General features: G+C 51.0%; 1 protein-coding gene across 2 annotated transcripts; it reads right to left on the bottom strand.

The window, feature by feature from the left end:
* Window positions 1-14341: 14341 nt before the first annotated feature.
* LOC143890795 (uncharacterized) lies at window positions 14342-15687 on the bottom strand. 2 transcript variants are annotated; one of them, XM_077395477.1, is made up of 4 exons: window positions 15529-15687; window positions 15059-15177; window positions 14679-14948; window positions 14342-14589 (listed from the first exon to the last, which is right to left on the bottom strand). In XM_077395477.1, exons 1-4 carry the CDS (start codon window positions 15544-15546, stop codon window positions 14535-14537), a joined length of 462 nt encoding a protein of 153 aa, XP_077251592.1. In that variant the 5' UTR covers window positions 15547-15687; the 3' UTR covers window positions 14342-14534. The 2 variants fall into 2 exon arrangements, with proteins under 2 accessions (XP_077251592.1, XP_077251590.1); XM_077395475.1 differs by having other exon boundaries at window positions 15059-15263.
* Window positions 15688-15992: the final 305 nt, after the last annotated feature.

Raw genomic sequence — 15992 nt, forward strand, 5'->3', positions numbered from 1 at the left:
AAATCCAAATCCAAATCTTGTGGGTATCCAAACGTGGTCTGATGGAAATGCATTATGAAAGACATCAAAAGACATTACAACTGCCTACTCGGGGCCTATCGGAGTGGCAGACTCAAACGAGGCAGAGGTCCGAGCCGTTCATAGTGGGCTTCTCTCGATGCCTCGTCTAGAGTGCGACAAAATTATCGTCGAAGGGGATTCCTTAAATGTTATTCGCTGGCTTTCGGGTAACGCTTCTCCCCCTTGGCGATTTTTGCCTCTCTTAGAGGAAATAGAGGACAGAGCTAAGGGCTCCTCAATAGTTTTTCGCCATGTCAGGAGATCAGCCAATGCGGAAGCAGACACCCTTGCCAAGAAAGGAGTCTTTCGGGCCGCGTTTGAGTGCTTTGACTATCTACCTCCTTTAATTATTGTACTGCTATCTTTGTATTATCTTTGTTCCTTCAGGACCACCTCGGTTCTGTTTATATATATATATATATATATATATATATATATATATATATATTCTGTTGCTCTTTTAAAAAAAAAAAGACATTACAACAACTCCCCAAGAGTTGCTATATATACTCGAGCCTGTGAGGTTCAAGTAGGGGTGCAACTCGGGTCGGGTTGGGCAAGGTTGAGGCCAACCCAAACCCGACCCGAGCAACCATTTGCTCAACCCGAACCCGACCCGACCCGAGTTGCAACCCGACGAGGTTCAACCCTACCCGACCCAAGGAACCCTTTTTGTCAACCCGAACCTGACCCGACTCGAGTTCAACCTGACCCAACCTAAGATTTTAAGCTTAAAAAATAAAAATAAATTATTAAAAATGTCGGGTTCACTCAGATCGGGTTGCCCAAGCCCTCAACCCGAACCCGACACGAACTCAACCTGACCCGACCCGACTTTTTTCCGGGTTGAATCCGTCGGGTTCCAATCCACCCGAGTTGCACCCCTAGTTAGTAGGACGCGGGGTAAGGGACACCAGACTTAGACAGCCTCAGATGCACTCCTGCACGTGGGACACTTGGAATGAAGGATGAAGATCTTGCCAAGTCATTTTTATTGGGTCCGGATGAATTTATCGTGCGGTTCTCATATCAAGAAATTTTATTGATTTCCAAATAATGTCTTGCAAATCAGATTTGCAAATAGGATTATTTTTCATTGCTATAGCTGATTTGCAAATCTAAGGATCTTATCCAGTTCCAAATCTCAATTGCAAATGTGAGAAATCCAAATCCAAATCTTGTCGGTATCCAAACGTGGCCTAATGGAAATGCATTATGGAAGACATCAAAAGACATTACAACTCCCAAGAGTTGCTATAAATACTCGAGCCTGTGAGGTTCAAGTAGGGGTGCAACTCGGGTCGGGTTGCGTCAGGTTGAGGCCAACCCAAACCCGACCCGACCCGAGTTGCAACCCGACAAGGTTCAACCCGGCCCGACCCAAGGAACCCTTTTTGCCAACCCGAACCTGACCCGACCCGAGTTCAATCTGACCCAACCTAAGATTTTAAGCTTAAAAAATTAAAAAAATTATTAAAAATGTCAGGTTCGCTCAGATCGGGTTGCCCAAGCCCTCAACCCAAACCCAACACAAACTCAGCCCAACCCGACTTTTTTCCCGGTTGAATCCGTCGGGTTCGAGTTGAGCTCACCCGAGTTGCACCCCTAGGTTCAAGGCCCTCACTAAACACATTGTCTTTACTTTATCTTTTACTCTATCGTTCACTGTACCTTTTTATTTACTTGTAACCTTCACCAACCTAGTTTAGCATAGCGTAGCATAGTTGTAAACTTCAACCACCATCGGTGCCCAGGATATACTGGCATCTTGTTTGCACTTATTTAATGCAATTCATTTGTATTGCTCTCTTTTCTCATTTTGGTCTCACATTGCTCATGCTTTAGTAGCCAACTAGAAACAACCGTTGCCACCGGCATATTCACTCCATTTGGTAAAGGATTGTCCGGGTGACATTACTCCAAAGAGAACCCATAGGAGGGGAACCTTGACCTTTGGAATCACCTAATTTGGACAAGTGACCAAACTAGCGGCCGATGAACCTGAAATCTGAGTGAATGCACGATTTGTTTGGTGTTTCGGGTCAAAATTGGTCAAACTCATTGAACCGTGGCTAATTTTGGCACATCTGTGCACATAATATGTCGAGGAAGGTGCTTTGGGGAATGCTAGCACCCAAGCAAAGTAACAATAACAAGAAACACACATGCACGCGACATATACACCGCTCAGGTCAGAACCAATTTCCCATTATATGAGAAAATTATAAAGATTATAAAATATATTAAACCTGAATACAAGTGAGAATTGATTTCTCATTGCATGAGAAAATATAAAGATTACAAGAAACTAAACCCAACACATTTACAACCATAACCCTTTCCCTTTTCTCGCCTTGAAAATAATCGAAGAGATTAGGAAGAGATTATATTCAAAGAAGAAGAAAAAACTCTCTTCAACACCCTATGAGGTTCGTGTTTTGTGTCCACTCTCAATTTTATCTAAGAACGGCATCTCTTTCAACTACTCAAATTAAGAGACCATAAGATAATTTTTCAACTGGAACGATACATTCTAAAAATATATATACTGATATTTTAAACAAACAATTTTGAAAAAATATCACCTATGGAAGAAGGAAAAACATTCTTTTCTCAAAAAAGATTATTCTTTAAAAGTTTTACTGACGTTTAAAGAATGAATTTTCCATGAAAAGATTATTGGTTAAAAAAAATTTACTATACATTTAGTGGGTGCGAGGGCGGGAGACATCCGGCATGTAATTATTAAAGGATTGCTTAAAGGAGATTTTATATGGTTTAAGCCCTTATAGTACCTTATTTTTCAAAAAGTGCTCTACGGACCATACTATAGGATGATCCAAACCGTCCATATGATGGGCCATAACGTAAATAGGTTGTGCCCAAAAAATCATTTCCATATGATGATCCTAGACCTTCGATCTATATAGGTTTCCATAATATATAGATCGGAGGGTTGGGATCATCCTATGGAAATGATTTTTTGGTCTCAACCTATTTACGTTATGGCCCATCATATGGACGGTTTGGATCATCCTATAGTGCTTTCCTATAGTGCAGTCCGTACAATACTTTTTGAAAAATAAGGTAGTATGCAGGAATTTTTTTGGTTCTTGGGATTTTTGTGGAACAAAAAACTTCCTGGGAGATTGGTGGGGGGGGGGGGAACTCCCTGGAAGTATCCGGGTAAAATAAAAATCCCATGTTTGGTTGATGGGACTATGGTGGGAAAAAAAAATGCTTTGTTTGGTTGCTTGAACTGTTGGGAATAAATAAATTCTTCTGTAAGCTTGTTTTTGGTTCCTGGGGTTATTTTGGTTCTTAGGAGTGTTTTTTTTCCTTCATGGGGTTTCGTGCAGGGTTATTTTGGGCCCATAAACCAAACGTGGGTTTTTTGTGGAAATTCCACAAGAGTCCCAAGAATCAAAAAAATTCCGGCAACCAAACGTAAAGGATTCTATTGCTTAAAAGTTAGAAATGTGCAAAATTGGCCAAAGTGAACCGAAACCGAGTTGAAACCGAACTGAAACCAACCCGTTGCCACCCCTGTTCACACCTCTCAAAACAGCTATGAAAGTTGTAAATTAAAAAGGTTCTTAGTTATAGAAATGTGGAAATCTTGCACATCTATCAGATAAAAATTAAGGCCGTGTTAGGTCTAAAATTGGTAACAGGTTATGGTAGGGCCGGAAAGGCTGATCTGGACCTTAAGGGCTGATCTGGACCTTAAGGACTGATCTGGGCCGAAGGACGGCTGATCTGGGCCTGAAGGACTGATCTGGACCTGAAGGGCTGATCTGGGCCTGAATGGCTCATCTGGGCCTGAAGGACTGATCTGTGCCTGAAGGGCTGATCTGGACCTGAAGGGCTCATCTGGGCCTGAAGGACTCATCTGGATCTGAAGGGCTGATCTGGACCTGAAGGACTCATCTGGACCTGAAGGGCTGATCTGGGCCTGAAGGACTCATCTGGGCCTGAAGGGCTGATCTGGGCCTGAAGGGCTGATCTGGGCCTGAAGGACTCATCTGAGCCTGAAGGGCTGATCTGGGCCTGAAGGACTGATCTGGGCCTGAAGGACTGATCTGGGCCTGAAGGGCTGATCTGGGCCTGAAGGACTCATCTGGACCTGAAGGGCTGATCTGGGCCTGAAGGACTGATCTGGGCCTGAAGGAGTGATCTGGGCCTGAAGGACTGATCTGGGCCTGAAGGGCTGATCTGGGCCTGAAGGACTGATCTGGGCCTGAAGGGTTGATCTGGGCCTGAAGGACTGATCTGGGCCTGAAGGACTGATCTGGGCCTGAAGGACTGATCTGGGCCTGAAGGGCTGATCTGGGCCTGAAGGACTGATCTGGGCCTGAAGGGCTGATCTGGGCCTGAAGGACTCATCTGGACCTGAAGGGCTGATCTGGGCCTGAAGGACTGATCTGGGCCTGAAGGGCTCATCTGGACCTGAAGGGCTGATCTGGGCCTGAAGGACTCATCTGGGCCTGAAGGGCTGATCTGGGCCTGAAGGGCTGATCTGGGCCTGAAGGACTCATCTGGGCCTGAAGGGCTGATCTGGGCCTGAAGGACTGATCTGGACCTGAAGGGCTGATCTGGGCCTGAAGGACTGATCTGGGCCTGAAGGACTGATCTGGGCCTGAAGGACTCATCTGGGCCTGAAGGGCTGATCTGGGCCTGAAGGGCTGATCTGGGCCTGAAGGACTCATCTGGGCCTGAAGGGCTGATCTGGGCCTGAAGGACTGATCTGGGCCTGAAGGGCTGATCTGGGCCTGAAGGACTCATCTGGGCCTGAAGGGCTGATCTGGGCCTGAAGGACTCATCTGGACCTGAAGGGCTGATCTGGGCCTGAAGGACTCATCTGGACCTGAAGGGCTGATCTGGGCCTGAAGGACTGATCTGGGCCTGAAGGGCTCATCTGGATCTGAAGGGCTGATCTGGACCTGAAGGACTCATCTGGACCTGAAGGGCTGATCTGGGCCTGAAGGACTCATCTGGGCCTGAAGGGCTGATCTGGACCTGAAGGGCTGATCTGGGCCTGAAGGGCTGATGGAGTCCTGCGCTGTTAGGGCCTGACAAGAAGACAAAGGGTCAGAAGACCAGCCCGGAGTGGTGCTCCGGACGGGCGCTTCGACACTCAAGTCAGTATGAGCAGGAGTGCAGAGCAATTCCGAACTGAGGAGCTTAGGATTTTGGATTTCAGATCTTAGAACCCTCACCTTAGCACAAGTGAAGGCTATTTATAGTGATTCCGAGCCACCTGTCTAGGACAGGTGGTAATTCTGAGCCACCTGTCCAAGACAGGTGGTGGGCTCTGTATGGACCAGGTCTCATACCTAAGAAGGGCAGGTGGAAGTCCCTGATTGGTCCAGGTGCCACACCTAGTGGGGACAGGTGTTGGCCTTCCAACGGTCCTTGTGAGGGCCACGTGCCAGCAGCCAATTGGATGCTGAGTTCGGACCCCTCAGAGCTGAGTTCGGACCCCTCAGTGCTGAGTCCGGATTTCCTCAGTGCTGAGTCCGGACCCTATCAGTTGCCCCCTGGTTCTTCAAGCCATGAAAGTGGCTAGAAGAAGCAAAGAGAAGGTAAAGACAGCGCCGGGCCGGCCTTAAGACATCCAGGCAGCTGAGGCCGGGCTCAGACTCAGCTAGGAGAAATAGTGGCCGGACAGGAGACTATAGGCGCCCTGGCCTGGCCTTGGCGTTTGGCCTGCAGGAGCACGGCCGGGCAGAAGGCATTCGGCTATCCAGCACGGCTAAATTTTTGACCAGAGGTCTGGGCGGCCAGGCTTCCTGGACGTCCTTGGTTCAGGAGGTTACGTGGTCCTGTTCGGCTAAGGCTGTGGACGGCCAGCCGGGCAGGTTTTTGCTGGGAAAGCTTTTGTCGCCTAGCGCTTTTGTCGTCTAGCGAACGCGCCATATCCTGTCCGGACAGCCGGACAGGTCTTTGTCTTTTGAATTATCCTGTCCGGACAGCCGGACAGGTCTTTTGTCGCCTAGCGCTTTTGTCGCCTAGTGAACGCGCCATATCCTGTCCGGACAGCCGGACAGGTCTTTTGAATTATCCTGTCCGGACAGCCGGACAGGTCTTTTGTCGCCTAGCGCTTTTGTCGTCTAGCGAACGCGTCATATCCTGTCCGGACAGCCGGACAGGTCTTTGTCTTTTGAATTATCCTGTCCGGACTGCCGGACAGGTCTTTTGTCGCCTAGCGCTTTTGTCGTCTAGCGAATGCGCCATATCCTGTCCGGACAGCCGGACAGGTCTTTGTCTGTTGAATTATCCTGTCCGGACAGCCGGACAGGTCTCTTGTCGCCTAGCGCTTTTGTCGTCTAGCGAATGCGCCATATCCTGTCCGGACAGCCGGACAGGTCTTTGTCTTCTAAATGCGCCATATCCTGTCCGGACAGCCGGACAGGTCTTTTGTCCTCTAGCGCTTTGGGACCTGTGCCTTGTATTTAATGCAGGCGGCGCATTTAATGCGAGCGGCGCATTTAATGCGGAAGGCGACGTGGCGCACTCCGGCTGGCGGAAATGGGCGGGATTTTTCCCGCTCTTCCCAGCTTCTCTATAAATACAGAAGTTTACTCTTCATTTCTTACTTTTCATCTTTTACTCTCCTCCTCTTCTGTTCGGCTACTCAAGTTTTCTGCCCGCTTCGGATCAGTGAGCCCGGAGGTCCTCGTCCAACACTTCAGTTCGGTAATCTTTTTTAGCTTTTAGCTTTTCTTTTCTTCCTTTTTTATGTCTAGCACTAGTTCGGAGACGGACTCCAGTTCAAAGGAGTCCGGTTCGACCAGTACCGCATCGGGGTCCGAGGCGTCGGAGAGGGCGGTTCCGGCCTCACCTATAGTGGAGGCCGGTGTTGAGGGCGAAGAGCTAGTGATCATAATAGACGAGGAGAGCGGTGAGGAAATGAGTGTGGACTTAGACACAATCCCGGCCTGTGGGGACGGACCGGACCGGGTAGAAACCAGCGACGATGATGAGGACGTCGAAGCGGCAGTTCCTCAATCGTCGCGTATGCCAGTCGAGGTGCTAGCGGAGGCACAGATGGAAGCCAACCCGCAGTATAACATCGGGGCCCTATACGAGGTGAACCATCTGTGGCCGAACAGGCTTCAGATCGTCAGGGACAAATACTGTATTCCTAGCCGGTACATTCTGAGGGCGGCTGTCGAAGGGGATCGGGCCAGCAACGATAGCGCAGACCTCTGCGTATATGAGGAGGCCTTTCGGGCCGGGCTTAGGCTCCCCTTCCACCCCTTCTTTGCGGACGCACTGAATTATTACGGGCTGGCAGTTACACAGGTCGTCCCGAACTCTTGGAGAACACTGATCGGCTTCTTGTACCTTCTTGAAGTCCGGCTCCGTAGGAACCCCACCGTGCCCGTCTTCAGGATGTGTGCGCACCTGAAGAGGCATAAGGACGGCGGCTGGATCTACATTAGCCAGAGGCCTGAAATGAAAATGATCACTGGGATACCTTCTTCCATTCACACATGGAAGAACAGGTTCTTCTATGTAAAGGACACCGCGCCGGGCTCGCAGTGGCCGTTCTCATTACAATGGAGAACGCTGGACACTCGCCGCCTTAGTAAGAAACCAGCCCTCGAGGACTATGACCATATGACCTTCGCTCTGATCAAAGAAGAGCTCAAGCGAGGTCCAGTACACTGCTCAGAGTTCGAAGAAGAGGCCGAGCTGGTCGCACTCGGGGTCAGTCGTGCGACGCCGGCACGTACGTAGATACTATAGGATAACATTTATTTTTCTGAAGTGTTTTTCAACTTTCATATTTCTGACTGCGCTCCGTTCTCTTTTGCAGAAATGGTGAAGCAGATGTCCCTTCTGGACAGAATCAAGCAGTCCTCGGGCGCGTCCCCAGCGCAGGAGCAGCCCCAAACAAAGGGCAAGAAGAGGAAGGTGCCGGAGTCGACTCCGCCGATGGTCGCGCTGGCTAAGCCTCTGAAAAGCAGCCGGGCGACGCATAAGCTTGCCCTATCGAGCCGGGCAGACACCACGGGTCAGAGCTCCAAGTCCGGAGCGGCGACAGGGTCAAAGCACGGCGGGGCAGTACTGGGTATGCCGGCTACTGCATCGGTTGGAGGCGACAACGTCTTCCGCCCGAACTGGGCCGTGCAGAAAACGGACACCGGCCTGGGGGATACCCGGGTGGCCACAGAGTTGATGTACAAGGGCGTCCTCCCACGCGACCGGTTAGCAGTCGAAAAAGAGGTGCCGGAGACCTGCGAAGCGGCAATCAGCTCCGCCCTCTATCAACTCCAGGTCTACTCAAGGGATATGGCCAAGAAGCGATATCTCTTCTCCGAGACGATCACAAGGATCGAGTCCGAAAAGGCCCAGCTCCAGAAGGAGAACGGCGAGCTCAATGAAGCCGTCCAGATCAAAGAGGTCGAACTCAACAGCTTACAGGACGAACTGCAGAGGGTCAAAAACCAGGCCGTGCAGGATCTCCTAAGTTCGGCCGAGAGGGCCGGAAGGAAGGAGAAGGCGGCCGTGGAGAAGGCCGTGAAGGAAACTGAGGAGAGGAAGGAGGCCCAGCACTTCGACTTAGGCCTCCAGGCCTACAGGGCGGGTTTCCTTCTCTGCTCCGAGCAGGTGAAGAAGCTTCACCCCGACATCTCCTTGGACGGGCTAACCGTCCCGTATGCACCTCCAGAGGATGAGGAAGATGAGGAGGAAGACGAACCGGACTCCTCCCGGCCTATTGAGGTAGATGCGGAGGTGACTGTGGCCGCCGTCTCCTCGGCGGAGGGTGGCGAGCTTGCAGCCCTCACTCCCGCAGAGGTCGTCACCGAGGTGGTGGCAGACGAGGAGGCCTGAGCAGCAGCCTTCTTTCTTTTTTGGTGATACGTTTTTTGTTTGCACAGTTTGTAACGCCTATTCTTTGTAAGCCAGCTCGGCGAAGAGAGCAATTTTGTAATACGAATACTGAATACAAATACATTTTTGTTCAACTGTCTGTACAGCATTCTTATTTTTTGTACGCATCATTTCTGTGCTGCATCGAAGACCGAGCTGGAAATATTTGGAGGTGGTTTCCACTGCGGGCGTCCTGGCTGGAACTGATCTCCAAGCCACTAGGATGAGCCGGAGTGCACCACTGCTGCTCGTCGTCCTAAGTCTGCGAGAACCGAGCTGGAAGCTTGGTACTCAAACACTTAGGAAATATTTGAAGGTGGTTTCCACTGCGGGCGTCCTGGCTGGAACTGATCTCCAAGCCACTAGGATGAGCCGGAGTGCACCACTGCGGGGCTTCTAAGTCTGCAAGCACCGAGCTGAGAGCTAAGTATGCAAACACTTAGAGTCTTTGAAGGTGGTTTCCACTGCTGGCGTCCTCGGCTGGAACTGATCTCCAAGCCACTAGGATGAGCCGGAGTGGGCCACACTACTGGCGTCCTCGACTGGAACTGATCTCCACACCAAACAGGATGAGCCGGAGTGCACCACTACAGGGCTTCTAAGTCTGCAAGCACCGAGCTGAGAGCTAAGTATGCAAACACTTAGAGTCTTTGAAGGTGGTTTCCACTGCTGGCGTCCCCGGCTGGAACTGATCTCCAAGCCACTAGGATGAGCCGGAGTGGGCCACACTACTGGCGTCCTCGACTGGAACTGATCTCCAAGCCACTAGGATGAGCCGGAGTGGGCCACACTACTGGCGTCCTCGACTGGAACTGATATTCACTGCTGGCGTCCTCGGCTGGAACTGATCTCCAAGCCACTAGGATGAGCCGGAGTGCACCACCGCTGAGTCTGCGCTTCAAACAGGTTCTACGGAGTGAACCTCTGCACCGCTGCTGAGGTCTAAGTCTGCAAGCACTGCAAACACTTAGACTCAGGACGCACATGCCTGTCCCGGAGGCTGTTGTCTCGTCTTGTGAAATGACGAGTCTGATTCCGGTCCGGGGGCGTGTGTTCTCCGCGCCAATCCGTCCTACCATTTTTGTCTGAGTGAGATTTCGAACAGCTTTTTGTTGCGAGGTCCCACGGATGGCGCCAAATCTGTTAGGTCTAAAATTGGTAACAGGTTATGGTAGGGCCGAAAAGGCTGATCTGGACCTTAAGGGCTGATCTGGACCTTAAGGACTGATCTGGGCCGAAGGACGGCTGATCTGGGCCTGAAGGACTGATCTGGACCTGAAGGGCTGATCTGGGCCTGAAGGGCTCATCTGGGCCTGAAGGACTGATCTGTGCCTGAAGGGCTGATCTGGACCTGAAGGGCTCATCTGGGCCTGAAGGACTCATCTGGATCTGAAGGGCTGATCTGGACCTGAAGGACTCATCTGGACCTGAAGGGCTGATCTGGGCCTGAAGGGCTGATCTGGGCCTGAAGGGCTGATCTGGGCCTGAAGGACTCATCTGGGCCTGAAGGGCTGATCTGGGCCTGAAGGACTGATCTGGGCCTGAAGGACTGATCTGGGCCTGAAGGGCTGATCTGGGCCTGAAGGACTCATCTGGACCTGAAGGGCTGATCTGGGCCTGAAGGAGTGATCTGGGCCTGAAGGAGTGATCTGGGCCTGAAGGGCTGATCTGGGCCTGAAGGACTCATCTGGGCCTGAAGGGCTGATCTGGGCCTGAAGGATTGATCTGGGCCTGAAGGGCTGATCTGGGCCTGAAGGACTCATCTGGACCTGAAGGGCTGATCTGGGCCTGAAGGACTCATCTGGACCTGAAGGGCTGATCTGGGCCTGAAGGACTGATCTGGGCCTGAAGGGCTCATCTGGATCTGAAGGGCTGATCTGGACCTGAAGGACTCATCTGGACCTGAAGGGCTGATCTGGGCCTGAAGGACTCATCTGGGCCTGAAGGGCTGATCTGGGCCTGAAGGGCTGATCTGGGCCTGAAGGACTCATCTGGGCCTGAAGGGCTGATCTGGGCCTGAAGGACTGATCTGGACCTGAAGGGCTGATCTGGGCCTGAAGGACTGATCTGGGCCTGAAGGACTGATCTGGGCCTGAAGGACTCATCTGGGCCTGAAGGGCTGATCTGGGCCTGAAGGACTCATCTGGGCCTGAAGGGCTGCTCTGGGCCTGAAGGACTGATCTGGGCCTGAAGGACTGATCTGGGCCTGAAGGGCTGATCTGGGCCTGAAGGACTCATCTGGGCCTGAAGGGCTGATCTGGGCCTGAAGGACTCATCTGGACCTGAAGGGCTGATCTGGGCCTGAAGGACTCATCTGGACCTGAAGGGCTGATCTGGGCCTGAAGGGCTCATCTGGATCTGAAGGGCTGATCTGGACCTGAAGGACTCATCTGGACCTGAAGGGCTGATCTGGGCCTGAAGGACTCATCTGGGCCTGAAGGGCTGATCTGGACCTGAAGGGCTGATCTGGGCCTGAAGGGCTGATGGAGTCCTGCGCTGTTAGGGCCTGACAAGAAGACAAAGGGTCAGAAGACCAGCCCGGAGTGGTGCTCCGGACGGGCGCTTCGACACTCAAGTCAGTATGAGCAGGAGTGCAGAGCAATTCCGAACTGAGGAGCTTAGGATTTTGGATTTCAGATCTTAGAACCCTCACCTTAGCACAAGTGAAGGCTATTTATAGTGATTCCGAGCCACCTGTCTAGGACAGGTGGTAATTCTGGGCCACCTGTCCAAGACAGGTGGTGGGCTCTGTATGGACCAGGTCTCATACCTAAGAAGGGCAGGTGGAAGTCCCTGATTGGTCCAGGTGCCACACCTAGTGGGGACAGGTGTTGGCCTTCCAACGGTCCTTGTGAGGGCCACGTGCCAGCAGCCAATTGGATGCTGAGTTCGGACCCCTCAGAGCTGAGTTCGGACCCCTGAGTGCTGAGTCCGGATTCCCTCAGTGCTGAGTCCGGACCTCATTTTCTCTGGTCGGCCTGAGATGACCATGATTTTCTGGTCGGCCTGAGATGACCTCATTTCTCTGGTCGGCCTGAGATAATCTCATTTTCTGGTCGGCCTGAGATGACCTCATTTCTCTGGTCGGCCTGAGATGACCTCATTTCTCTGGTCGGCCTGAGATGACCTCATTTTCTGGTCGGCCCGAGCCCTTCTGGGCGGCTCGGCCGGGCAGACTTTTGTCTTCTTCAGATGACCAGATTTTCTGGTCGGCCTGAGATGACCTAATTTTCTGGTCGGCCCGAGCCCTTCTGGGCGGCTCGGCCGGACAGAATTTTGTCTTCTTCAGCGAACGCGTCATATCCTGTCCGGCTAAGCCTTTTGGGCGGCTCGGCCGGGCAGGTCTTTTGTCTTCTAGCGAATGCGCCATATCCTGTCCGGACAGCCGGACAGGTCTTTTGTCTTCTTCAGATGACCAGATTTTCTGGTCGGCCTGAGATGACCTCATTTTCTCTGGTCGGCCTGAGATGACCATGATTTTCTGGTCGGCCTGAGATGACCTCATTTCTCTGGTCGGCCTGAGATGACCTCATTTTCTGGTCGGCCTGAGATGACCTCATTTCTCTGGTCGGCCTGAGATGACCTCATTTCTCTGGTCGGCATGAGATGACCTCATTTTCTGGTCGGCCTGAGGTGATCTCCACTGCTGGCGTCCTCGGCTGGAACTGATCTCCAAGCCACCGGGATGAGCCGGAGTGGGCACTGCTGGCGTCCTTGGCTGGAACTGATCTCCAAGCCACCAGGATGAGCCGGAGTGAGCCACTGCTGCTTCAAGGTGGTCTTCACTGCTGGCGTCCTCGGCTGGAACTGATCTCCAAGCCACCAGGATGAGCCGGAGTGAGCCACCGCTGCTTCAAGGTGGTCTTCACTGCTGGCGTCCTCGGCTGGAACTGATCTCCAAGCCACCAGGATGAGCCGGAGTGAGCCACTGCTGGGCTTCTAAGTCTGCAACCACCTAGCTGTGAGCTAAGTATGCAAACACTTAGAGTCTTCGAAGGTGGTATTCACTGCTGGCGTCCTCGGCTGGAACTGATTTCCAAGCCAACAGGATGAGCCGCAGTGCACCACTGCGGGGCTTCTAAGTCTGCAAGCACCGAGCTGAGAGCTAAGTATGCAAACACTTAGAGTCTTCGAAGGTGGTATTCACTGCTGGCGTCCTCGGCTGGAACTAATCTCCAAGCCACTAGGATGAGCCGGAGTGGGCCACACTACTGGCGTCCTCGACTGGAATTGATCTCCGAGCCACTAGGATGAGCCGGAGTGGGCCACACTACTGGCGTCCTCGACTGGAACTGATCTCCAAGCCACTAGGATGAGCCGGAGTGGGCCACACTACTGGCGTCCTCGACTGGAACTGATATTCACTGCTGGCGTCCTCGGCTGGAACTGATCTCCAAGCCACTAGGATGAGCCGGAGTGCACCACCGCTGAGTCTGCGCTTCAAACAGGTTCTACGGAGTGAACCTCTGCACCGCTGCTGAGGTCTAAGTCTGCAAGCACTGCAAACACTTAGACTCAGGACGCACATGCCTGTCCCGGAGGCTGTTGTCTCGTCTTGTGAAATGACGAGTCTGATTCCGGTATGGGGGCGTGTGTTCTCGGCGCCAATCCTTCCTACCATTTTTGTCTGAGTGAGATTTCGAACAGCTTTTTGTTGCGGGGTCCCACGGATGGCGCCAAATCTGTTAGGCCTAAAATCGGTAACAGGTTATGGTAGGGCTGGGTGGTCCGGGCTAACGAGCCACGACTGAGGGGCTGGTTGAGTCCTGCGCTGCACAGAGTACAGACAAGAAAGAAAAGGGTCAGAGGACCAACCCGGAGTGATACTCCGGACGGGCGCTTCGACACTCAAGTCAGTATGAGCAGGAGTGCAGAGCAATGTCAGAGCAAAAAGCTTAGAGTTTTGGTTCTCAGTTTTTCAGGACCCTCACCTTAGCACAAGTGAAGGCTATTTATAGTGATTCTGAGCCACCTGTCTAGGACAGGTGGTAGTTCTGAGCCAGGTGGTGGCCTCTGCATGGACCAGGTTTCATACCTAAGGAGGGCAGGTGGAGGTCCCTGATTGGTCCAGGTGTCACACCTAGTGGAGACAGGTGTTGGCCTTCCAACGGTCCTTGTGAGGGCCACGTGCCAGAAGCTAATTGGATGCTGAGTTCGGACCCCTCAGTGCTGAGTCCGGATTGCTGAGTCCGGATTTCCTCAGTGCTGAGTCCGGACCCTATCAGGCCGTAAAAAGGAATAATGCTGTTATTATAAGAGATGAATTCCTTTAATTCAACTTCCCTAAGAAAATTAATAGACCTTGTATCGCATCGGAAGTCCTGTTATCTATTGATTTAAAAGGAAATGGAAGTTTATACTTTCGTTCTGGTAAAACTCTCACTCGCAAACCATTAAATAGTCCCAACAAGAAAACTCAGCCTGGGATAAAAGACAAATCCATATTTACAACCATAGCCCAATTAGAGCAATCTTTCATATCACAAACAAAACCAAATTGTACATTTCACAACTGGAAGAGCGAATACAACTTCTCTTCATAACTGATAACATGTTGAGAGAGAGAGAGTGCAGATATCAAAACCAAAGAATCAATCTTTGTTCGCTTCCACTCCTACCGATTTCAAAGTCACTACTTTTGGTCGGCTGCAACATATAACCACAACAGCAGAGTGAAATCATCAGCCACAGATGAAGAGAGAGTGCAGATATCATTCTCGTGGTTATTTTTTTACCTCTTGGTGGGGTCGGACACTTTGGGAGACTTGTCTGAATCTTGGACGTGGGCCACCCTCCTGAAGAAGGACTTTTTGACAAAGTTCTCAGACTCCTTTGCCACGTCATCCGGGTCCACCACCTCAGGCAGAGTCTCCCTCTTCTTCTTGCTGACGTGGACTCCAGGTGAGTGCTTCAACTGCTGCTTCGCTGTGTGGGCCCCAAGTGACACTGCCACTAGGATCATTCCCAATACCACGTAGACCGGGACGTATTCTCCTTTTATGAACCTGATCACCACCGCACATCAAACGATTATCATTGCCTCATAATCGTTTTTGAGTAGATTATTCCTTCACTTTAATGTCAATATCGAAGTTTTCACAAAAGAAAAGCTGACCTCCGCTTTGGGCTCCGAGTATCTTGAGACCCCCTTGCAAAAGACTTGGTATTTGGTGCGGTAGAGGTTGCAAACCATCGATTCCCTCCGGTTCGGTTCACTATCGATCTCCAATAACTCTGTAAATTCTCAAGTTTTGAATGAAAAAGGTGAAGGCTCATATTCTCAATCCCTTCTTTTGATAGACACACCCCTCTTTTATTTGCTACAGCAAAAAAAAAATGCAGAATATGAAAATATTGGTGGCCTAGCAGATGAGTGGTCTGGATCATCGAATAGGTGGACCCCATATGCACTATTACACGATAATGCATTTTCAAAACAATACATGCAGCCTAAATTAACTGGTGAGAGAACAACAATGAGAGAAGGTAAGAGAAAAGAGCATAAAAAGTAATGAAACGGGAAGAGGGGCTTTTGGGCTGTTGAAATTCAAGAGAGAAACTAATCAACGGTATGAGATTGCTTACCGTCGCTCTAAACGCCATGATCGCCGTCCGACTAAAGAACACGGATTGAACTCTGCACTTCACTTTAGAACCCCGTAATCGATTAAAACATGCAAGAAAAGGAGTAGAGAAATAGCAGCGACCAAAAAATTGTAAATTAAAGTGATTCTTTGCTTGATACCTAAGGCTAAGCCTAAGAGCACTTATATTTATCACTTTCTTTAAAGTGGGGAGGATTCCAGAACTACGTGCCAACAGCTGGTAATAGCTTGACACGTGTCAAATTTAGATGCCTACACGAAGACAATGGAAAGGTCCCGAAGTGCCACCTCAAAGTGCCTGTAATAATAATTAGAAAAAAAGAAGGAAAATGATATGTTCACCCCTGTTTTACTTGGGACAGCCCCTTTGAGGGTAAAAGAGTGACTACACTAGTTTAGTAGGGGTTGTCCCAACTGAAAAAAAGGGCGAATAAAAATAAGGGC

Source organism: Tasmannia lanceolata, unplaced genomic scaffold, assembly GCF_043159265.1.
Source record: "Tasmannia lanceolata isolate RefF3 unplaced genomic scaffold, GAP_Taslan_0.1 ptg000013l, whole genome shotgun sequence".
In the NCBI taxonomy this organism is placed as follows: Eukaryota; Viridiplantae; Streptophyta; class Magnoliopsida; order Canellales; family Winteraceae; genus Tasmannia; species Tasmannia lanceolata.

Excerpts from the sequence above, each read along its gene's own strand:
- LOC143890795 (XM_077395475.1), bottom strand. The coding sequence starts at position 15,219 with ATGAGCCTTCACCTTTTTCATTCAAAACTTGAGAATTTACAGAGTTAT. Across the intron at positions 14,949-15,058 it reads ACTCGGAGCCCAAAGCGGAG|GTTCATAAAAGGAGAATACG; the intron begins GTCAGCTTTTCT and ends GGTGGTGATCAG. Across the intron at positions 14,590-14,678 it reads GTGTCCGACCCCACCAAGAG|CCGACCAAAAGTAGTGACTT; the intron begins GTAAAAAAATAA and ends TATATGTTGCAG.